This window comes from Corapipo altera, unplaced genomic scaffold (genome assembly GCF_003945725.1).
Source record: "Corapipo altera isolate COAL_440 unplaced genomic scaffold, ASM394572v1 2b, whole genome shotgun sequence".
In the NCBI taxonomy this organism is placed as follows: Eukaryota; Metazoa; Chordata; class Aves; order Passeriformes; family Pipridae; genus Corapipo; species Corapipo altera.
The window spans coordinates 27,302,187-27,326,803 of record NW_020884874.1 but is presented as its reverse complement, the minus strand read 5'-3'; the positions used below and the strand labels follow the sequence as shown (position 1 = coordinate 27,326,803).

The following is a 24,617-nucleotide window of genomic DNA, read 5'->3' as shown; positions in this document are numbered from 1 at the left end:
CTTTGTGTAAGCTCACACTACCCAAATGCTAATTTTGAGGTCCTGGTCTTTCACCTGTCTGTGAGAAAGTTGCTCTTTCAAGCTTAAATGCCCAAGCTCTGGAGAGGTCAATGTGGCTTGGGCTTGCTCCAGAGAAGCCTGAAGGGCTCTCAGCTCAACTTCAAATTTCTTCATGTCCTGTAACACAACACATTTGAATAAGAGATCAATAAGAAGAAAAAAAATAAAGCACTACAAATATATCTGTCTGGATTTTGTAGCTACGGTCCCCTTATATACAGTGAGAAAACTAATTCATACATTTAACAACTAATTTTAAACGTTTAAAAGATTGGATAAAAACACCAGTTATATGACAGTCTAGAAAAAGAGATTGCAAAGGCAGAGTTATTATTTTAAGTACTTTTTTAATCTCAAATACAGTATATACTTTATAAAACTGATTTCATAGAATTCAAGGCCTAGAAAGGAACTGAAGATGTCCTCTAGTCAACTTCCTGTAATAAGACAAGACATAACTGCCTCATCTTTCTAGACTGTTTTTAAAAACCACTAGCAGTGGAGTCCCACTTATCTCTACAGGCAACATATTCCACTATTTCAGTACTGGAGTTTTTCAGAAAGTTTTTTTCTGATAATCTAACGGGAAGTCACCTTTCATTGCAGTTTCAATATTTTACTTACTCTCCCATTAGTAAGTAAAATAAGTAAATAAAATCCCATTATCTTCATGTCCACAGACATGAAGAACAAATTATTTTTATCCTCTCTGAATACATCATATGTTAGGATAATCCTTTTCCATGCATGTTTTCTACAAATTTATACACATAGTACAATCATAACTCTCCTCTGCTTTTTATCCAGTCGGTCCACATCTTTCTTCAAGTGTAAAATTTGACACTGCTAAAACCTTGCCAGTGATGAGTAGGCAGAACAAAAGGACTACTTTGCATACCTTACAATTATATACTTTATTTTCTGCAGAGTGTTTGGATTTTTTACAACAATGCTACACCATTCATTCATTTTTCCATGAAACCCGTTATTAAACTTATAACCTTTCAACAGGGTGCGTCAAGCCAGTAGTCCCTCATTCAGAAGCAGAACACATGCCTGGTTCTTCCTGTCTGAACATAACAATTTACCACTGTTTCTGTTGAACAGTAGCCTAATTTTTTTTAAGGTACTCCCTGTATATATGGTGTTGTCTAAGCACCCCAAAAGCCATAATCTCTAAAACAGCATCCAATTCATTAATTAAAAATGTTGAATAGTACCAGGTCCAAGGGAGAAAGCTATAAACCCCTTCTTGATGTCTCTCACCTTTTGGGTTGCAATCATTGATAATTACACACCACTAAGTTTTCTAGCCAGCTTTATACCTACATATTGTATTTTCAACTAGATAATCTTATTAACTTTGTTAATAACAATATAATGTGAAACATTATTAAAGTCAAGACATATGGTATACTGTGTAATTATATACAAATTGAAGTACTACTTTCATGTAAAATTGGACACCTTTGATATGCTTTCTTCATAAATCTATGTTTGCTTCTATTCATCTCCATGCTTTCCTGTAAGAATTTACAAATCGTCTATTCAATTGTTCCAATATTTCTCTGAGAACTGAAGCCAGTAAGTTTCACTTCTACTATGCTTACTTATATGTAAATATCTGTTTTGTTTCATGAAAAATGATTAAAAAACCCCAACCAAATCCTTCAGCTCATAAACTGTGGTTCACTGATTTATGCTTTTGTTATGGAAAGAAGTATTTTTCAAAACCTTTATGTTACACTGTTATGACTGCTTTCTGCCATGTCCTATAAATGTTGTAAAATAAAAGTCAAATTTTTAACCTTAGCTGCAATTGTCCTAATAACTGATAGCCTATTCTCTTAGTTGCCTTTAGGTATTTTCCTATTTAGTATTGTGTAACTGTAGCAGGTGACAGTAGAAGAATCCCTACAAATATATTAATTATAACATTAAAATATAATTTTTTTCCTGGATTGTTGTATAAATTTAAAAAAAAAAAAAAAATTGAAATTTCTTGCTCTGAAGGCAAGAACAAGTAGAAAGGATTTCCACTCTTTTCCTTGTGTCTTGCACCAGTTTACCATGCCTTCAGGCACTGCATAGGCATAACACACATTTACATTAACAGCAGTCCCATACAGAAGAGCTGCACAGAAATGTCAGGGACACGAAAAAAACATGTTTATTCTTTTCACTGCACTCCCTTGCAGAGGTAGGTCTTACGTTATGAAATCCTGGTCTGGTTCAGTACTGATCTGAAGGAGTTGATAACAGGCTTTAGATATCATTTAAGAATAAAATAAAGGAAATGGCAGAACGTAATTGTCAGCAAAGACACATTTCAAGTATCTAAACACAGGTGCTCAGTCCTATTTGAGACACACCATGATCCAAAATACATCCATCCAGAAAGGGCAGTTATAAGAGGACCTGCTAAAATATTGTGCCCCTCTGAAAGAGCACCTGAAGGCAGTATCTCAAACAGCACAAGATATCTAACTTTAGACAACACAATCATGCCCTTTATAGACCATGTATAATCTTCACTGCTATTAATCTCTGTAATATGATGCATACACCACCCTAGCTACCAGCTAGCATTAGAAAAACTGCTTTCATTTACCTTGGCAGCATCTTGGAGATTTGGCAGTTGCACTTTGATAACTTGCTGTAATTGCTCTGTCCGACGCCCTAGTTCCAGCACTTGCTGAGCCATTCCTTCAGTACAGTATACACTTGCCAGATAATCAGTCCTCTCACTCATGGCCTCAAGATCACTGTGAATCTCTCCAGATTCATCAAGCATGGTCTAGATGGAGATACGAGCAAATTGAATGCCAGATTAGAGCTTTAATGACATATCTTTTCAGTCAATCTGTACCCATGTGTAGGAATATGATTAAGTTCGACTGATTTCCTGTAAGACTTAGGCAATATGCTTAAATCTGAATACATGTTGAAGTGCTTCAGCTTATGGAGACAGGAAAACAAAAGATTAAGTCATGATGCTTCAGCAGCTGTACTTACTGACACACTAATTTTAGTGTTTTGCTATACACACTTCAGTATAAAAATATAATATCCACAATCTGTAGAGAAGATTTGTTCTGGAAGCCTGATGTACCTAACAGAAAGTAGAAGAAAGCACTTGAGTGCAGTGTTATAGTAGGGTAGAAGCCTCAATGCTGCCTAAAAACATCACTGCCAAAGTATTCTGTGGGATGGCACTGGTTAAACTGTATCCTCATCAGATTTCAAAGCAGGGAAAAAGCCATAGCAAAACCAAACCAGGAATTCTATCTCCAGTTATCCTCTGGATAAATTGCCTGGAGGTACCTATTCAGAACACGAAAGTGTTACAGACTGCATTGCACCAACATAAGAGAATGCAGCTGAAATAAAATAACATACATATAAAACCCATGATTAATGCAGTCTTATTTTTGTATTAGTGAGACGTTAGTATCTTATATGCTTTGACTTATTTCATATGGTCATGTAACACCAGGCAAGCTGGGACCCTATCAACATGGTCCACTGATCCCACACACACATTCCATGTGCAGACACACACCGAACAAATTGCACCATCACAGGGACATCAAGTCACTCTGATGTGAAATGTCCAGGAAGCAACTGAAAGGAACTCCTCTATTAGGCAGCAGTTTGAGAATATTTGGTATGAAACTCATTAGATGAGAAAAAAGGCTATTCCTATTTAGGATAAAAAAGAAAGAAACCTCCCCCCCCAAACTGAAACTCATGTTTGATTATATAAAGTTTTATAGTATTAGCTGCAATAAGGTATTTGGTGTGATAGAATCACAGTGTATGGACACACCATTCAACCAAAACCTATTATGAAGCCAATGTACTTGAGTAAACGTGGAGATCAACTTTGAATCACATAGTTTTATCCCACAATATATCTTAATTTCTGTGTTCAAAACAATTGTCCAAAACCAATCAACCATTTTTAAAGCTTGGGGGAACAGTCAATGAAATCTAGCACTTTGAATTTTTTTTTCCCTCAAGGAAAAGAGGCAAAAAAAGGTAGAGGAAGTAGAACTCTACTGCTTTGAAAATAACTTTGTATATACACTGCCTTTTAAATTTCATATCTCATATAATTACCTGGTAGGCTTTACACTGGTCACGAAGCTGAGAGGAAGAGTTCCATGTTATACTACCATGGACTAAAATGTTTGCTTTCTCAATCCATTTCAATACGAACTCCTGCATCTCATTGTATTCTTCCAAGTGTGAAGCAGCCTGGATATGAAAGAAAAATTCTCTTAAGCCTAAGATGTAATTTTGTACAGTTCTTACCAAATGATAAAACTAATTTTATTTCATTTACTGTTGGGATCATTTAAACAACTTTTCCATACTGTTGTATATAATTTAATTACTTATGTATTTACGGAGTTAAAATAGGTCTGCTTCCAGTAATAAGCATATCTATTTTGGGGAAAAAAGGCCCTATAAGAATGTAGGTCACACTGGGAGAGGCCATTGATGCTCAAATATATCCTTAGAGGGTACACTCCCTGTGCGTATTTCAGTCTCACATGTAAGTTCCAAAACACCTTCTTGTTCAGTTTGTGGCTCAGTGCAAGCCTGCTCTATTTCATTTCTTATTTTAATTTGTCTCCTTCTGTTACCATCCTCCAAATCACCTTTTTTTACAATCTGCTTTGTCTGTGCAGTCTTCCATATTTCCAAATGAAATGTTGCACTATTTCAGAATATAGGACAAAAGCCGTTTTGTGATTCATCCAATTTCTACTTAGCAAAGTACTCATAAGTTCCCATTTTCTTCTCAGCAGGAATAATTTCCTTGCTTTTCACGAATTTGTTTTTCATAAAGAATTTATCAAATCCTAGGTGATCGAACTGTATTTGCAAGCAGTTTGCCATACCTATCGTTCTTTTTGGTGAGTGGATTTCTTTGTGCAGAACAAAAATATCCTAGTGGTAAATCCCTTCACAAATACCTCTGACTGAACTCCTACTTTGATAGTAACTTTCTATCTCTTTTTAAAAACAATTTTTCAGAGGAAACTGAAAAGAATAGCATGAAATAATCTTTTTCAAGCTTTAGAGAAGTGTTGCGTGCAGAAGGGAGAACTCTTAATTTATCAGGGTGTTGATGGTAGAACCACAGAAAATCCATTTATTTGCTTTTAGCTAGACTTCTTCTGGGATAACAACAATTAAGAAAAAGAAAAAAGGAGAAAGAATTTCAGAGACTTTGAACCACAGAGGATATACTGTTATGAATGCCAAAATGTCGCATAAATATTATGGATTACCAGAACCCTTGTATATAGGCTTTTTTATCAAACCTACAAATTATATTCACCCTCTGTGTATTGAGACTAGAGCAAAGAAATTTATTTCATTTTTCTTTTTAATGCTGCAAATATTGGTAATGGTGATAAAACAGAGGCCCTGAAAAGCACAGTGAAATACTATTTCCTGGCATGGTACTGTTTGTGATGTCTATCATCTTTTTCAGGCACCAGAGGAATCAACCAGCAGATTATTCATGCAAGAGGATGTTAAAGTTACATCACAGAATTATTCGACCCTCCTGACACGACCTGCCTGTACCTCTCTGCGATGTGATGCAAGCCCTGACTAATAACAGGCAGATGTCCCAAGGAATGCCCCTTCTTGCACAACTACAGGAAAATAAATGAGAAGTTTGCATGCTCCTTCTGCTTCTGAAAGAAAACAGCTGGAGGTAGGTGCGATCATACCTGACTAAGCTTGGCTGCTCTGTACTCAGCCTGCCGTATAGTCTGTTGGTGCAATGTAGTGAGTTTCCCTATCCTGTTAGCCAGCTGCTTAGCCAGTGGTGCATTCTGCTCTGCAAAGTCCTGGACGGATGCATCTAATTCCAACAGTTTTATATTGCAGCTGTCCAACTCTTCACCGAGGATCTAGACAGAAAAGCAATAAAATCAGTGATCCAGGAAGTGTTAGCTTTCGAGTTGATTATTTCTAGTCCAACTTGCAACTTTTATACCCTGTCCAAAGTCTCCATATAGTTTGTTCCATTTTTAAGTGGGAAGGCAGAACAGCAGGATGTTTGGTCATCTCTTAAATATGTGCTGTTACTCTTTCTTCTCTGACTTCCTGGTTGAAAGGGATAACCGTTTTCCCTACCATAGCCAAAGACTGAGTCACTTCAGTGTGACATTAACTATTCTCAGGCATCTTTCTGTGTTAGTTTCTGAAATGAACAGTCAGAACACACTGCCATGACAAGGATTTTTATTGATTGGAAAAGGGGTCTGCTTTGTTGATGTCTTAAAATATAACTTTACAAACTCAGAAAAACGTAATTAGTCATTAATGCATTATGAAAACTTTCATTTTCTTTTGAAACTTGTATTTTCATAGCTTGATCCTGATGTAGGAGCAAGTAAATCAAAAGTAAAGGTATACTGTAAAGAATGATCTTTTCAGTACAGACTGGGACAAGGAGCATTTTGGGGGACCCATAGGGTTTCCCAGATTGTAGTCATACTCATTATTTAAAAGGAACAATGAAATTTTATCCATCTGACTTTTACACTAAGCTACTTCAAAATTGTGTTACTCACTGAAGTCCCTGTATGGCCTAGTTTGCAAAGAATATAATTTTAAACATCTCATTACTCAACCCTTATTTCTGTCCATTCTTCTGTTGAATTACATTAAAAAAAAAGTGTTCTGCAAGTCTTCAAAAATACTACTTTTGTATGAATTGAGTGCCCCAATTCAGAAGAATTTATGGTGTAACCACATAAGGAAAGCCTTGCCTTACCTTCTGTTCAAGTTTAGCTTGTGCTATATCATTTGTTTTCTTTTTCAGTTTGGAAAGAATGGCATTTAGTTCATTTGCTATCCCCTGAATTTTCTGATCAAATTCTTGATTCAATGTTTTGATTTGCTGAGTTTCTCTTTCTTTAGTTTGAATCTGTCAACAATAAGAATGAAATTCAGTAACCAGAAGTAACCTCCATCTTAAAAGAAATTACCTTTCATTTAACTTAGTTTAATTTAAAGGGTGAAGGTAGTAAAACTATTCTATGTTGCCACAGTTTGGCCACACATGAATACCAAATTGTAAAGCCTAAGGAAGGGATATAGATCCGTTATGCACTTATCTACTGTGCTGTACCTGATCCTGTACAGTTACAAGGGCCAGCCCAACTTCTGCTAAATGAAGAGAGAGTTCAGAAGGTAAAATGGTATAAAGCCCCAGGTACTTATTCTGTTGTTCTTCAGCCATTTTCTCAACAGCCTGGCGATGAGTAGTGACTTCACCAAGGAGAGACTAATGACAGAAAAAAACAGTACTGTCAAGAACAATGGGAGAAACACATCTGTGTAAACTTAGCAAATGCAGATATTACAAGCTAATTGTTTTCAATTTCCAAATAGTTCAGGAAAACAATTTTATCTTGGGATTTGCTGGATTTCCAGTTATGACTGTCTCTTCAGTTCTCTGTTCCTGTGTGACCACATGTACATAAAAAACATCAAGTAAAATCAGTTTACTTTGCTGTTTCCCTCCCAAACCTAAATTGCTGAGATAGAAATGTCACATTCTGTCCATTCACATTCTATAGTTCCCCCACTCTTTGAAGGAGAGGAGAAACATTACTAATCAATATACTAGTACATAAAATTGCATATATGCAAATAGTTTAATATCTCTTAAATATCTTAAAATAAAATATTACAGTCCATCATCTACTTCATGCTTTATGAATTTGTCTATTGGGTTACTCAAAAACTCATGATTATTATCTAATTTGAATTTGTGGTGGTTTTGAAACGATTAACATTCACTAACAGATTACAATGAAGATAAATATTGCAATTTAGGAATTGACCAATTTAAGATACCTGCAACTCCTGAAGCTGAGTGTCCACCTCTACATCAGGGCTTAATAAATATTCTTTTGTTTCCTGGATCCAGGAGTTCACAACATTAATCTCTGCTTCAACCTCCTCACGTTCCTTCAGCTCCTGTTTTGCCATCTTCACACCTTTTTTAACTTTCTGTTGCATACTTCAGAAATAAATAAACAATAACTATTTGTGAAGAATTAAGCAATGTCTAAAAATATTGTTTTGTCAGAAAATGCTGAATAATAATGATTGATGGCCTCACATCCAGTAAAATAAATTTAAATGAATAATTTATTTTTATGTTCGTTCTTTGGTATTATGTATTTGGACATCAAGCATGCAATTCTTTTGAAGAAATGCAAATGTTTACAATAAAGACCCCTATATTTGAGCTTATCACCACAGACTGCCCTTATTGCCAGTGGAGGAAACAGGCACAAATGAGAGCATGAACTCATGTAGGACATGAATTTCAGATAATTCATCATTCTTCTAAAAGAAATTTCTAAAACAGGTCAGAAAAACTTAATTTTAGACTTGTCTATTTCTTTACAATAATTAGAGAGCGATACTTAATCAATTCTGATGTTGATATCTATAATGTAAAATAATGTGAAATAAATTCCACTCCTATTGATGGGATTTGCATTAGCAGAATACTTAGGGAAAGGTACGGATCAAACATCTGAACACCATTTCTGATCCAGATACGCATCTCCACACTTCCACTAAGACAGAATTTCTGCACTTTTCTCAAGAACTTGGATGTCCTCTAAAAAAGGATACCACTGTGACTCCTGGACTACTTGCAACTGCTGATGTATGTGACATGGACCTTACTTTGATATTCCCACATTTATGTTTGCTTAACCTTTCATAGCTGAACCCTGCCTTATTTACATTAGCAGGAGATTATCACAGACCCTATATTTTAGAAACCAATTCTAAGTGAATGGAATTATAAAAGTGCTCGTATCTACACCTGCCCTAGAGGGATCATTTATGCATGCACATGATGAACTTTGCACAGGCATGGTGGAGGATTTGCAGTTTTTTATTCTCTATCTCTCTTCCTCTTCCCACTGCAGAGATACAGTTAATTGCATCATAGTGTAGTTATGAGGTAAATATGTGTCCTGAAACTTGGCATAAAACTTCCTGTTTTCCACATGAAAGGGAGACATTTTAGATTTTCATAAACACTCGCATATACACTTTGTGAAATGTTAAGACATACTTTGCTTGCAACTCCCCTAAATTTCCCTATAAATTTCAGACAATACCTACTTTTGGTACCTAAGTGCTTCAAACAGGGGAAACAAAGCGATAAACTAATCAAAATTTAGGATACAAAGACATAAATGGTCACCACTAATGGTGAAAGGCAATGTAAATGTGTAAAGTCAGTTATAACTTTAATGCAGTTTATGCAGCTTTTACACAAGTTAGTAATATGCAAGGCAAGAAGTAGATATTCTAAAATATGTACTCCAGATGATGGAAATAAAATGATGTCAAAAAACAGATTTCAAAATTAATTAAAATAATTCAAAATTAAACTGATGCTTATTTTAAATATAGTAACTAATATTTATTTTATTATGATAATTGTTTATTATATAAAATAATACATAAACTCTTATTAATGAATTGTAAGATAACATTTTTCTAGGGAATTTTTTAAAATATTGCCTTACTTGTGGCATCGATCTTGCATTGCTTTGATTTCTTGCATTACTGGTAGTTCCTCCTGAGATGGAGGCCTTATTTCCACATCCTGAAGCATGCTGACAGCATGCTGTTTGAGCAGGCCCAAAGATGACAGCTGGTGGTCCACCTCCAGAAGGAAACTGCTGTGGTAATCCAGGAGTTCCAGGAGCTCAGTCTTGGATGACTTTTCCACTGAGCTCTCTGGTAAGCGACCTTGTAGCTGATCTATTGCCGTGGTGGCTTTCTGAATCTATGGGAAGAGATACAGTCTTGTCAATAATGAAATTACAAAAGAAGCTAGCACAACTGACACCAAAAGGTGCTCAACCCAGTGCTGTACCTTTAGATTCTGTAAAACCGTTTGTGCAGTAGTCTCTACAGCAGATATAAATTTATGCTCTACTGTCCTAGATCCAGCTAGCTAGCCCTAACTCTTCACAGACTTGCTAAGGCACATTTTTTGTCCAGTGAAAATGAGTGTCTCCTTATATTTTTTAGCACTTATTATATTAATTGCCATAGGACCTGGATCTCTACCCCAGGGCACTTCCATATTTGTCACAAGTCATACATTTAACAGAATGATTATCCCCATTCCTAGAGAACCTGCCATCTGGGCATAAATAATGGATGATGATGGATAAAAGGAGTCAGGCAGAATATAAGGGGAAAAAAAGAGAAGTGACTGATAAACAGTGACAGGCAATATCATCACTGCTTATGCTTAGAAACAACAACTTCATACTCTTCAGGAAAAAAAGAAGAAAGAGAGAAGAGAAAAAATAGAGAAGAAAGAGAGGAGGAAGAGAAGAAGAGAGAAGAAGAAAGAAAAAAAGATGTTGACATAATCTAGAATAGAACATCTGGGGAAGGGAAACGTAAAGGAGAAGATTCTGAAGAACTACCAGAAACCAAAAAAATCTCTAAAGTTATTATAGATGTATGCATACAGAAGAACAGTACAAACTTTGGAGGCAGTGATTCTAAACCTAGATCTTGCATAGCTGCATTTTTCTGACCTGAGGAGAACAAGTCACTATTATTCCTGATATCAGTTTTCTCTACCACAAGATGATTAATAAGGCAGTATAATGAGTGAAAACCTATGTACAAAGGAGGATTTACCAAGATTAGAATTTACCTTTTCATTAAAGCCCTTCCACTCCTGCACTGCATCTTCCAAAATTTTTTCTTGTTCCTGGGCTGCATTTCGGAGCCGGGTCCAGCGTTGCCAAACTGTTGTCATGGATCTACTTATAGATGCTTTACTGGCATCATTGCTAACTTTTTCCAGCTGCGAAGCCTTTTCTTCTAGGGCTGTGATGTTCTCATGGAAAGAATTCACTACGGACACAAGAGTCTGAAAAAGCAAAAATAAGCACTGTTTTCCTTTACTACAACACAACTCATTACTATTCGACAGTCAGGTAGATGAACCACTTCCATCCAATGAAGACAAAAAGGAAGTACTCTATGCTGAGTGAGATGGCTAGGTCTCACTTTATTTTTAATATGCAATATATTAGATACAGTTACTTGTCCAAAATGCAAGCCTCCGGAAGCAGCAGAAATCTGCTGTAATCAGATATTCTCTTCCCTGACAGACCCTCGAGGAGATGAAAATGAGCATTCAGGGTCCTTAGCATAGCAAAGACTGACTTCTACTAGACTCCAAAAATGAAAGAAGCCATTCAGGTGTTTAAGTGTACATTTATGTCATGTTTATCTTCAATGACATTTTATATTTCCAAGGATATGAGGATATTCTCATGAAGCTGGTAGACATGATATTACCCTTAGGGGAGATTCTTGATTTCACAGAGACACAGTTGGAGACCTGGCAGCATGTCTAACTGCCTATATTAAGGCACCTGATTAGTATTCTAAATACAAGAAGAGAAAATAATTCTTTTAAGTTACATTTCTTGCTTTTAGACTAAACAAGAGTTAATATCAAACCCTGACTCTTCCTGTCCTAGTAAAACTGTTCAGTGTGATCCAAAGTAGATGGATCTTTCTATTGATCTGAGTTTCTTGTAGGGTACGTAATTTTGGGGCTAATATATACAAGGCTTTTAGGAACCTCCTGACTCTGAATTTCTCTACAGTCATAGGCACATAGACAGACAAGTTGAACAGTGATTAAAAGTATCTGTCTTGGTCACCCCACAAATTAAATGTTTGTTTTCCACTACACTAAACACCTCTTGGTGTGTTATGACACAGATAAGTGCTACAGGAAAAGATGGAAAAATTGGAATTCGTGTCACCACAAGTAGGGACTTATGTAACATATATTTATTTTCATTTGAAAGAAAAGGATTTCATGCAATTATCAGTACCTTACCTTATGTGTTAGTAATTTCTCTTCTGCTTCATGAGAAGAAGCAGCTTTAGCTACTGAGAATTCAGATAATCTTTTCTCAGCCTCATTCATCACTTCAATAACCTTCTGCCTTGCTGTCTGGTACTCCTGCCACTCAGAAGCACATCTGAAACAAATACAGTTCCAGAAAGAACAAATCAATGCAATATAAAAACATTTGAAAATAAGGAATATTGTTGCACCTAGTTTTCAATGGAACTGCTTAGTTTTGCTGTTACACAGTATTTTCCAAGAAAAAGAAAGATTATTGAGAAAGAGCATACATAGAACCATATGCTCCTGATTTTCAGCTATGCCTTCCAAAAACCATAGCTGGGCATTTAATAATCCTTGTATGACATTTTCTCAGTGACTGTCTACATTGCCTTTTAAACCTAACCAAGCTTGCAGAATCCAGAACACTGAGGAATAATAAGTAAAATAGTTATTCTGATTGGAAAGGTACTTCCTTTTAGTTCAAAAACTCTGCTTCAATATCATTTGTTTTTGCACAGGTCTTGTGCAAAAGTCATTCCCTACTCTTCTTCTCAGTTTCAAGTTTAATATAATTATATTATAGCTTCCTCAAGATCACACAACTAGTCACTTAGGGGTAGAGGAGAAAACAGAAGCCAAGAACTCTGAATCCCAATATCCACTTCTCTCATAAGCAGCAAAAATATTTACAAAACTCCAATTAATGTTGTGATCTCTTTCTTCCATCACCAACAAGGTGATCTTAAAATGAAAGAAAAAAAAGTAAAGAATATACCTTTGTAACTGCTCTTGCTGGATTTTGGCTTCTTGCTTTGTCCCTTTGGCCTTTTCCTCCAATGCAGCTACATTCTGTACCAGCTTTTCTCTTGCTGTGGCTTGTATAAAGGGCTCTATCTCAGACACAAGGCCCTGTAACTCTTTCAAATGATTATTGAACTGACTTTCTGTGCTGAAAAATTCGATGTGGTTCCTAAGATTCTCCTCAGAATTCTCAACATCTAAACCATTTCTTGCTAAATGTAGAAATTCCTGAGCATCTTCAAGCCAGTCATTTGCTATCTGCATCACTTGGTAGTATCTTTGGCAGAGGCTATATACTTTATTCAAGGTAGCCTGAAATAAAAGGGAAAATTATACAGATGGTCACAAATATAAAATCACAGCAGCCTGTGTCATTAAAAAAAAAGAAACAACAGGATTATTAAAATAAATCTTTTCATGTTGATTGCAAACATCAACCCACAGAGCCATCTTTTTCAGCTTCATGATTGAGAAACTAACTACACTTAGGATGCACTAACCTGTCTCACATGTATAGCTTCTTGAACTTCACCATCGAGTTCCATCAGCTCAGCAAGAGTGTTTTCCAGGTCAGCAGGTATCAGCTCCTTTGCTTTCATATATCTCTCTTTCTCTTTATTGCTCAGTGCATTCATTATTCTCAGGCTTGACTGCACTTCTTCCTGATGTATTTGAACCTTTCGGATTTCTTCTTGGATGCACTGAAGTTTGAAGTCCAAACTTAATGTTCCATTAAGTTCTGCTTTCACCCATCTCAACCAGTCGAGTGAGCGGCAGATTTCTGTCTTGAAGTCTATGCTTTGCACAAGTCTGTTCTCACACTCCATTACGGTGTCAACGATGGCAGCATGCAAAGACTTCAGTTTCTCTTGCCAAGCCTGCACTTGGTGATTTGTTGTCTCATATGCAGACGAGTCAAGCTGAGGAGAAAGGGCTTCCAGGTGTTCAGTTATTCGCTTCAGAAGACTTCCTGAGTCTTGCAAGCTGCCCACCAGAGAATGGTATATTTTCAACTTTTCTTCTATTGGGAGCGTTTCTTCATTTACCTTAATCCGTTCCCTTTTTACTGCCTCGAGCTGTGCCTCAAACTGCACGCACATTTTCTCATGTTCCTGGCATGCTTCTATAGTGTCTTCCAACAAGGTGATTTTCTGTTCTATTTGCCTTTTCAACTTGTGATATAGTGTGGCAAGTTTTAACATTTCATCTGGTTGCCATGGCTGGCCAGTGCTCCGAAAGGCCTCCTTCTTCTGGTTCAGTTCATCCACTGCTGCACCAAGGCTTACCACTTCACCTAAGAGATCTCTGTAGGTCTGCTGGAGTGACACAGCTTCTTTAGCTAAAACAGCAGCTGGAGCTTTGTCCATGTTAACAAACTGATCTTCTAGCTCAGTCAGAGCTTTACTTGTCAACTCAATCAAAGAGGCATACTCTTTTCTGGCATAAATTGCTTCCTGAACTTTATATAATTTTTCTTTTGCCAGAGCGGTGACAATATTGAATTGCTGAGGGAGACTGTTAAGTTTTTCATTCAGATAGGAATGATCCACTTCATTAAGTGATGGTAGGACTTCTTGACCATCTCTTTGCAGTGCAAGTAGCAGGTTTTCATATTCTGGAGATTGCTCAAGAATCTGTTGATACTTTGCCAACTGGCTGTATAGCTCAGTGTCAGAATTCATTACATTGACTTCTGGGAATGTGACAATATCAGCTTGTTTTAGCCAATGGCAAGCTTTATCTAAGTCTTCTTTGAAATATTTCCTGGAAACAATATTTTTCTCCAGTTCTAACAATCTCTGGTTACACTTTTGTAAAACAGTGTCATATACATTCTGTAGTTCTTGCAGTTTACCTAACACTTCACTCTTTTCTTGATTTGTTGCTTCTTTCATTAAATTCCTTCCTTGAGCCCACAACCCTGTGACCTCATTTTGATAGGCCTTCAGGTTAGCCTGGGTATTCTTACAAGTCCTGATCTGTTTATTCACATCTTCTGGCAACAGACAAATGTGTTCTGGAAACATTACCTTCTTCTCATGCTGGTGAATTTGGTTTGTAGCCTCAAAGACTGCCATGAGAAACTGGGTCTTTTCAGACAGTGCTTTATTCAAGTGTTTTCTCCTCTGGCCAACCAAATCGCTGAGACAAGCCACATGGTGCTGTGCATGAGAAACTGTTTTCTGCAGCTCTTGCCTTTCATTGAGCCCTAGATTGGTCATCACCCTGTCAGCATCTTTCACAAGCATCTTCAGAACAAGTTGTTTGGCTTCAAGCTCACTGCAAATGGTAAGATGATCCATGAGAAGACTCTGAGCCAAATCTGGTGGAGGGCTCTGTTTAAGAGCCTCTGAGATACTAGGTTGCTGCTCCTCTGCCCATTCCATTAGTTCATGAAATTTGGAATGCACTAAATTGAGTTCCTCTAAAGTTGAAACAGAAACTTGAATTTTCCTTTTGACAAGGTCCTCCAGCTGAGTCCAGCGTTGCTCAAAATGACTGAATTGCTCCTTTACTAATTCTTTGTCATCAAGATTCAGATGTTCTATCATCTTCTGTTTCTGATCTTTGAAATCTTCTAGAGCAAATCTCCTTTCTTGTAGCGCCATTGCCAATTTTTGCAAAGCTTCAAGGTGCACATTTGTACTTTCAGCATCAGATCTATAATCAAAATGGACAGGACAGAAATGAATTATTAGATCCTATTTCAGGACAGACTCTTACAAGATGTCAGGATTAATTATGATCCCTTTACGTACTTAAATCAATATGATATAAAGATCTACAGTTTTCAGAATAACTTGAAGGTAATAGTCGTGAATATTAATTAAAAAGTTCAACAAATTTATTCCTTTCCCTTTCATCTGCAGTATGGTCATCAGGCTGACCATGGAAATTTATATGAATACTACAGAGTATACTGGTCATATTGTACATACAAACAACAAGAAGTATTGAGGCTGAAGTGAATTTTGTTCCATGATAGTGATAGCAGCAGCAGTAGACTCACAATTTTACACACAGTTGGTGTGTTTATGCTACACAAAGGAGTTGCAAACATTCAGCAGTAGTAACTAAGCTTTAATATAATATTTTCATAGATATAACACAATATCACAATGAAAAACTCATGAAACACAGTAAAGACAAATGAAATCATTCAAATGAAATAGTCAGCATTCTTGAAACATCAGGAAATACTATACCCTGATACAAGATCAATCACTACTTGCCATAAAGACAAACACTGAAGATTCAGCTTCTCAAACTCTCTTCATTTCAACTGAAGTAATTAACTGCCTTATAATTAATAAGAGAGGAGTGCTTTTAATTAAGCATAGAAAAAAGGATTTTTAGTGGCTCCAACTTAAAGACATTCTGTAAACAGTTCTTTCAATATATATGCATGTTTGCTTTGTGCATGCTACTCCTTTTTTACCTAGCTAGGTTGTCCCACTCTTTTGTGAGCTTTTCCAAGAAAACTTCAACTACGTTCATGCGATCATGGTAATCTCTTGTCCTCTGCAGATCCTCCTCCCTCTGCATGAGCAAACTGTGTGCCTGAAGGCAGAGGTCCAGCCACTGGTTGCTCAGTTCTCCTACTTCCTTGTGTTCAGGTGATTCTTGCCCTTGGGTTAGCTTGTTCATCTTCTCAGTCATAGATGTAAGAGCTGACTGCTTAGACTGTAACTTCTGACTGAATTCCTGAAATAGATATAAGTAAAAACCAGTATAACAACACATACTCGAAGTGGAATATAAGTAAAAACTCTGAGATAAATAAATTGTGTAAGGACTAATTATCTGCCTAGGCAAATGTAAATTGGAAGAAGTGTCTTCTCTGCTCTCCTAACCCTCCTTCCCATCTTGTCAGGTGAACACAAGTTGGTTAGAGATGTGAAAGCAAATCAGAGGAACTTCCAAGTGCCAGTGATAAACAGAAATCATGACTGAGTCACATCTTGCTGTCCAGGCTTCTAGACTAGCACAGCTCCCACCATATACTAAAAGATGCAAGATAGTCTGAGTCTCACGAGAATAATTTATATTACGAGTACCATTTCTGTTTCTAGCTTATTTTTTTTCCTTTTCCTTTTTCATTACGGACTAAAAATAAAAAGCAGAGTCCATGAGTCAGTGAGCCTCCACATCGATACTTTGTATTGATCCTACTTCTGTAATAGCAACCATTATCACTGTCATTGAAAAAAGCCAGTGATTACCAAGGTATGACTGTTATTTTAGTTAATAACTAATAACTAAAGGAGTTAATCTGCATACACATTTCTTACCAAATAAGAAGTCAGAGAGATCCCCAAAAGCAGAATATACAATATATTGACACATAAAGCTAACCAAGTTTTTTTTTAGCCCTTACATGCTGCCTAAGGCAAATACGATCTTTTCCCAAATTCTAGTTCCAGTAACTGTAACTAAACAAGAATTCCTAGCTCCAGCACTTTGTTGGGAAGATATGTTTTCACCAAAGGCTGGCAGGATTTCTGAAGTAGAGATGTTACTGCCCAGCTCAGCCTCATTCCTCTTCACGACTGCTTCAAATGGAACTAGGCATCTTCCTTTACCAGGGCAAATTATAGGGAAAAATACACACTGTGCCACATCTGACAGTACAGCAGGTGTCACCCTTTCATTAAAATTCAAAGTTCCTGACTGAAGTAGTGAAGAAATGCAGACGCTTTCTTCTCCCTGGGCTGTAATAATAGCTAGTATAACAGCTTTCAGTCCAGATTGCACTGAGGCACCTTCAAAGGCTATGACTTTGTTCAAACATGTGAGTACAACAGAGATGAAGAGGAAGTGCCGTTTACCTTTCACCTAATTCTTGGCTTACCAGAAAAAGAATACAAGCAAAGTCTAGACCAAAAATGCAAAACCCAAGTATTCAATCATTTAATAAAGAAATTATCTACTTTCTTTTTGTTACTTTACTGATGTTTGTGATGTGTACAGAATGGTCATAAAAATTCTCTCTTCAGGAATGAATGAGTGAAGATTTGAAGGCATTTGTCTCATTATTTAAACTGGGTTTCTGTCATACCTAGTCTCAGAGATCAGCAACATCAAATAGCTTCCTGGACTAATTCTGAAATACTCCTAACTATTTAGAAGTACAGTAATCAAAGAATTTAGCAAGCCCAATTTGCAGATTTTATTTTCAGATCCACTGTGATCAGCATTTAGTACTCTAAAAGTAACGGCAAATCAGAACAGTGGCCTGAAAAATGTCTATTGCTAAAAAAATCAAAGCCAGAAAAACACTAAAGAGCAGTTTTCTGCTCTCTGAATCATCATGTAACATCAACAACGAAACACTCTTTTCCCTGTCTTTTCTGCTCTTGCTTAGAGCATATTAGCAATTGTATGCAATATGTGCATATAATATCATAAAATAATATCAGCTAAAGGATGAACTTCTTCCTTACCTTCTGTTCTTAACCCAGTCTCCTTACCTTAACTTTGAGTACCATATTCTGGGCAATGTTTAGCTCCAACTCTGCCCGTCTCCTTTTTAAATTCTGTAGTTGTTGATCCACATCCTGGAAATACATCCAGAGCTCAGCTTTCAATTGTTTTATCTCTTCCCAACCTTGAGACAAATACTGTGAATGCCTTATCTGTTGTTCAATCTAGAAGAAAATAAATGAAAAAGAGTAAGAATACTTTAATGCGTCTATTTTTGGAGAATGGAGGATGAATATAATTTTTCCTCTGAGCACAATACTGTACTTAAAGCAATTTCTACACTAGATTCTGAAGGGGTAAATATTATCCATAAAAAGAGTCTTAACCTTCAAAAGTCACAAAATTGCACCTATCAAAGGAAAGCTGTGGGATAACAAAAATAATGAAACTAATTATCATTCACCCTTGAGAGAAGCAAGTATATTTACGACTCTGCGTATTTCAGTGTTCTCAGTCCTTTGTTAAAGCTTTAAATTAACTGTATAATTTAGTCTACTGTAAGCCAAGAATATTGCCAGGCTGTACCCTACATGCTTTCACATTTGCAAAATAAAATCTTAAACTAAACACTTCCATTTAATTTGCTTAGCCCAGTTATTTTGCTTATATGTCTTTTCTAAAATGCCAAGAAGAATGCTTACTGGATCTGAGCCCATCAATCCTCTTACACCAATAGTGACACAGCTTCTTTCACTCCAAATACAGCAGTTGGGTGCCTTTAAGGTTTAGACACTCAACCAGCTTAATATATCTCAGCACTTTACCATCTGTGATTTCTTAAAAATGTTTTACTGCTTTATATATCAATAATATATATCAGAATAAGAGGAATCTTATTCTGATGTTTGGGATGCTTTTCAGCTATTCAATACTTGGACTGCCATATTTTTATGGATTACCTGGATTTGTACAATTTGCTTCTCTGGTATGGAATACTGTTACTGTATGTATTAGATTTTTATTCTTGGCAGAAGTAGTATCAAAATTTCAACTGTGTGTCTGCATAAGTGAAACTAAATTTTTCATGTTTCCAACAACAGGAATGCTCATAATGTTACTTTTCCAGTAACTTTTATTTATAGCTCTATTTTGAAACCAAGTACTAAGTAACTTTAAAACTTAAAATTGAGGTACACTTCTATAAATTAATATGCTGAAGTAGACGCACTTTGATTCATGAATTGAACCATAAAAATTTTTTATTATGATTATAATTAATATATTCCTAATATATTCATATACCCTATTATGAACATCAGTCTATTGTTGAATAAATAATAACAATAAAATATGTATAAGCTTTAATAAAATACAGAAAAGAACATACTGAATTGTGTTTTATGAAAACAAATAATTTGGATCAGTTTTTTTTCCACAGAATGTTATTTCTGTGGCTTTAGACCAACACCTTGTAACATTGCCTAAATACCTTTAGCAACTTTTGTTGTGTGTCTTTGTATTAGTACCAGGAAGGCAACATGTGTATTTAATAATTTAAAAAAAAAAAAGGCATAAAGAGAAAACTATTTTTAAAGAAATACTTAAGAAGAAAGGAAGACGATATTTCTGTAAACTGTTACCCAATATGACCTTTTTAAAAGGGAACAGATCAGGGCTGTTAAAGCTCTAAACAGGATTAAAAGTGAGTTGTTGTACCGTTTGTTTTGTTTGTTGAATATCTGCTGCTGTACTCTTCACTGTGGCATCTGACAGATCACACATGGAGCACAGAAGATCCAAGTATGTGTTGGCCTGCTCCTGCAGAGCCCGGAAATGTTTAACCTGGGGGAAGACAATCCTCAAATAAACTCTGAGACTGCGGAAATAATACCTTATTTTATTACAGTCATGCATTTCAGTATTTTTGCTTTAGCTTATTATTTCCATAAAATTAAATGTAGGTATACACTATTTTATTAGGTAAGGCTGCTATGTTATAATTATGGAAAGGAGTAACCCTTAAAGGCTTGATTATCATCTAATTACCAAAGCACTTAGAGACATATGTATTAGCTAACTTACTTCTTTATAAACAAAGCTTTGGATAGAAACACACAAGGTGACCGACTTTCCCAATGTGAATGGGAAGCAGGGCTTTATGGGATTATCAATGTGGCCTATTCCTATAACTGTAAAATTCTCCAGTGTCTGACAGATCATGAAGAATTTAGGTCAGCTTCACAATACACTTTCCCACAACTTCTGAAAACCTTCCAACATTCCCAGTATCTGTGATTGGCAAGATGAGACAACATGACACTGTTAATGGTTCTTGCTCTCAGCATTGCACATATGAGCTGACTTCTCCCTATGAAGACTTTCCTTATCCTAAAAGAAAATTATTATCTGAGTGCTAACAAACAGGGCAATAACATAAGAGTCCCAGAGAGGAAAGGTGACAGATCACCTAATGCAGAGGGCCTGTTGTGGGTCCTTATGGGCAAAAAGTTGAAAACAGCAGTGTGCCCTTGTAGCAACCCCAAATGACTGTATTAGCAAGAATGCAGAGCACAAGCTTTGGGAAGTGATTATTGTCCTGTACTTACACTTGTCCAACTGTCCCTAATTTATTTGGTCCAGTTTCCCTCTTCCCTCATAAAAGAGATACTGGCAAACAGACACAAGCCCAGCAAAGAGCTGTAGGGATATGAGGCTGTAGTATGTGGCATTTTGGAAGGTCTGAAGGAATTCCTCCTAAATGAGGGAAACTATTTTTCACACTAAGAACAGTCACACACCGGAACAGGTGTTTAATCCTCAGGGAAGAGCAGGGCCATCAGTGTACCAAAGGGCTCTGCAACCTCTATCCCGCTCTCCTTGTGGTTTGAGTCTTCTGCTTAGGGTCAGCTATGACTGTCCCGCTGGGACCTGATCACCGGAGAAGCATACAGCAGCCATGCAGGTAAGCTAAGCTCAGTCCCTCACACACCTGTGGAACTCACCTGAGCTACACTACAGGTGTATCTGTGCCTGGCTGATCCTCCTGGCCTTGCCTTCTGGCCCTGACTCACTACCTTCCCCTGGGAATGGCCTTACCCCTACAGACTTGCCTGATGGGTCACCAGCTGGTGGACGACATCAGAGGGACTCTGCTCACCTAATCTTTGAACTGCAGTTCTGCACATCGATGGGAAGGTGCTGCCCTGCTGGTCCCACTGTCATCCCCTGCTTCCCCTGCCCTTGTGGATCTCCATCTCTAGTATTTCAAGGTCTTTATTAAGCCAGATGTTGGATGAGACATCTCTGAATTCCAGCATTTTTAGCACCATACCAGTTTAATTTAAAAACAAGGTACAAATACAATGTAAACCACATTGTTACTAAAAATAATCAAGAAGGAAAAAAAGCAGTCTTAATGCTTAATATCGGCTAGAGTCAACTCTATGCTCTTAGGCTGAAAAATGTTGTTTTAATAGCCTGATAACTGAGTCTGTGTCCATGGTACTGTGAAACCAAGTCTCATATAGTAACATGGTAGACAGATGGGCAAATGGATAAGCAAAAAGACACAACCGCTCTTCTAAACACATCTGTGGAGTATCTGAGCAGGTTTATCTAATTAGATAACATTTTCCAGGTATGTATTTCTAAGCATTAAGCTGAGCTACCAAAAACCCTGTTTAATTTTTTTACCTACAGTTATTTTTCACCCAGCTATTCATTTTGGAGCTGGGAATGAAAAGTGAGGCTATTCAGCCTTCTGAGAAGTCTAGAGAATATCTAATTTCTAGTAATTTAAAGCTCATATCTAAACTCACCTTATTAAGGATAATTTTTCAGCTTTTTCAAGTGCTGAACTTTTACCTGTTTAACTGCATCTGCCAGGCTGAAAGGTGTCCAGGTAGTTGGCTTTAGCTCTGACTGCACTGTAGACAGCCAAGTCTGGCACTGTTGTAGGGTATCCTGATGATTAACATGCTTCTGGAGTTCATGTTCCAAAGTCTGGTACACCTAAATCAAACATTTTGTAAGTTTATAACATCTTCAAATACCACCATTGTCTCTCTTCTCCCACCTTGAAAACCACAGATTAAACAGAATTATGAAGATGGGTTATTTTAGCCCTTGTACAAAGTGCCAAAGGCTGAAAGCTCCTTAAGCTCTCGTGCATCTTGCTAATATGTGAAGAAGATTGACAATATCTAATGCACAGCTTCTGGAAAGAAAAAAATAAAGATGCAAATGAAGAGCATGGTGTCTTATTTCATTCCTGTTCAACATTTTGCCATTGATTTTGTATGAGACTGTTTGTTTGTTTGTTTTGGGGGGTTTGTTTGCTTTAGTTTTTGCTTGTTTGCTTGGTTTGGTTTTGGGGTTTTGTGTTTGTTTGTTTTTTGACTGGTGGCTTGATCTCCTAATTGGTTTAACAGAATGACCCAGCTAGCCCTTCTTAACTGTATATTCTGGTTTTAAGAAGAGAGACAGTATTTCCTTGCACATACTTGAGACCTGTTATGTATGTATGCAAACTACTGACACTAAGAGTGCAATTTTCTCCCTAGTTTTTAAAGTAGGAATAGTTCTAACTTCTTTGCTGCAGCTGCTCAGAAGCTAGTGTAACATGAAGGTAGTTAGGGTGTTGGGAGATCAAGGTAAGAACTAACAGGCAACTAGTTTTGCTGGCTGCAAGGCAACATTTGGATCACAAGGAATTCAACTGTAGCACAGTAATGATAAAGTACTACATTAGTAACTTGCTGGCTCAGTTTAAAAGAAAACAGTAGAAAGAGTTTTTCACTATCTAAAGAAAGAAGTACTCAGAAATAACAAGGCATTTTATTCTTAAATGGCACAAAAATTTATCTTGAAATAAGACTTACTCTTTGGGCTGTGCTACATATGGCAGAATAGCTGTCCCTTGTCCCCTGAAGATGGCTTTGTATGTTTTGCTTAAACTTTGCTTGAAGATGTTCTGCGCATTGACTGATCAGGTAATCACCTTTACTCTTAAGGTTGTTCAAACAATCTTCAAATCCTGCAATTTCTTCCATGATAGCCTACAAAAACAGATAAAATAATTTTGAAGAAATATGTTGTGGTGCAGAACTTTTTTTTCCCCCTCCTCTAAATACTCTTCAGATTTGGAAAAAAAGTTTGCAAATAACATGTATTGCCATAGTTAAGCTATTAGAGTGCATGCTCATTGTAAAATCATTGTCAAAAATCTTTACACAGATATCCCACAGAAACATCAGTAGCACTGTCATAATGTGTAAACACTATATGCTCAGGCCTCTAGACTACCCATAATCTTCCTCTGTTGCATGCCCTCCAGGGCTCCTCCACCTTCTCTTGTGACTAGTAATGAGAACGAAATCTCATGCTCAAACATATCTTATTCCATGAGCTCTTTCACTCTGGACAGTTCTTTCCACTGACTTCAGTGCAGACAAATTTTTATCTAAGGACGTTACTTGAAGAATAACACACTAATCACAAAGCATTAAAACATTTCAATATTTTCCTTTGGAATCTCAGTTTCAGGTAGTGGTGCGGAGGGTTGGATTTTGCTTTCTTTTATCTTCCAGAAAGCAATGGCTATTGATGTATTGAATGATAATCACTAATAGCAACCATAACAATACCTTGAATAAAAGCAATGGAGGAAATGCTACAACCTAACAGATGAAAAAATAAATTAAAAATTGAAGGTTTTTTTAACCTTAGAAGTTCCAGACCAAAAAATACCTTAGAAGTAAAATGACCCCAATCTGATTTTTTGGGGGTTATTTCCCAGGAAGTCTCAGCAACAAACTGACACAGAATTCAGATCAGAGTACATCAAAGCTCTTGTGCAGATACAGTCTCATCCATAAAATGATCTTAACAACAAACTAGATTTGTTAAACTGCGTTAATGACATTGACACTTATTTACACAGCAGTAAGTGGAAGAAAACAAGTGAATGACAAATAATCAGAGCTCTGGAGTGGAGGCAGAGAAGCAAAGATGCAAAATTCTATTTTACTGGAAGAAGGAAGATTACCAATAGCAAACCCACCTTGTGGTTAGCTAGTTGCTGAGTGATTATTTCAAGATTGTTGCTTTCCACAAGGTCAGGGCTGACCAATCTGCTGGACATATGTAATAACCATTTCTCCCCTTCTTGCAAATCACTATTGTAATCCTCATGTTCTTTTACTCTCACTTCTAAGGTTTCAACACATGCCTGCAGGTCCACAATAATAAAAATTAAATTAAATTAAATATCCAGGAAATTACAAGAATTTAAAAACCCCAAACCAACCAAAACCCACCAAGAGCTTGAAAGCATAATGAGTTGTCATCTAAATTTATATTC

The 24,617-nt window shown here is 36.7% G+C and overlaps 1 protein-coding gene across 22 annotated transcripts in view; it reads right to left on the bottom strand.

Moving 5' to 3' along the window:
* Positions 1-24,617, bottom strand: part of SYNE1 (spectrin repeat containing nuclear envelope protein 1) — a 296,931-nt gene that overhangs the window by 113,068 nt on the left and 159,246 nt on the right. For all 22 annotated transcript variants that reach the window (XM_027634233.1, XM_027634232.1, XM_027634231.1 and 19 more), the window contains 18 exons: positions 24,318-24,485; positions 23,137-23,313; positions 22,121-22,267; positions 19,973-20,098; positions 18,304-18,480; positions 16,272-16,537; positions 13,333-15,493; positions 12,807-13,144; positions 12,017-12,161; positions 10,811-11,029; positions 9,657-9,919; positions 7,954-8,119; positions 7,223-7,378; positions 6,866-7,018; positions 5,814-5,996; positions 4,183-4,320; positions 2,672-2,857; positions 55-177 (listed from right to left, as the gene is read on the bottom strand). In XM_027634233.1, coding sequence (XP_027490034.1) covers positions 55-177; positions 2,672-2,857; positions 4,183-4,320; positions 5,814-5,996; positions 6,866-7,018; positions 7,223-7,378; positions 7,954-8,119; positions 9,657-9,919; positions 10,811-11,029; positions 12,017-12,161; positions 12,807-13,144; positions 13,333-15,493; positions 16,272-16,537; positions 18,304-18,480; positions 19,973-20,098; positions 22,121-22,267; positions 23,137-23,313; positions 24,318-24,485 — 5,292 coding nt within the window. The remainder of the gene's footprint in view (positions 1-54; positions 178-2,671; positions 2,858-4,182; positions 4,321-5,813; positions 5,997-6,865; positions 7,019-7,222; positions 7,379-7,953; positions 8,120-9,656; positions 9,920-10,810; positions 11,030-12,016; positions 12,162-12,806; positions 13,145-13,332; positions 15,494-16,271; positions 16,538-18,303; positions 18,481-19,972; positions 20,099-22,120; positions 22,268-23,136; positions 23,314-24,317; positions 24,486-24,617) is intronic.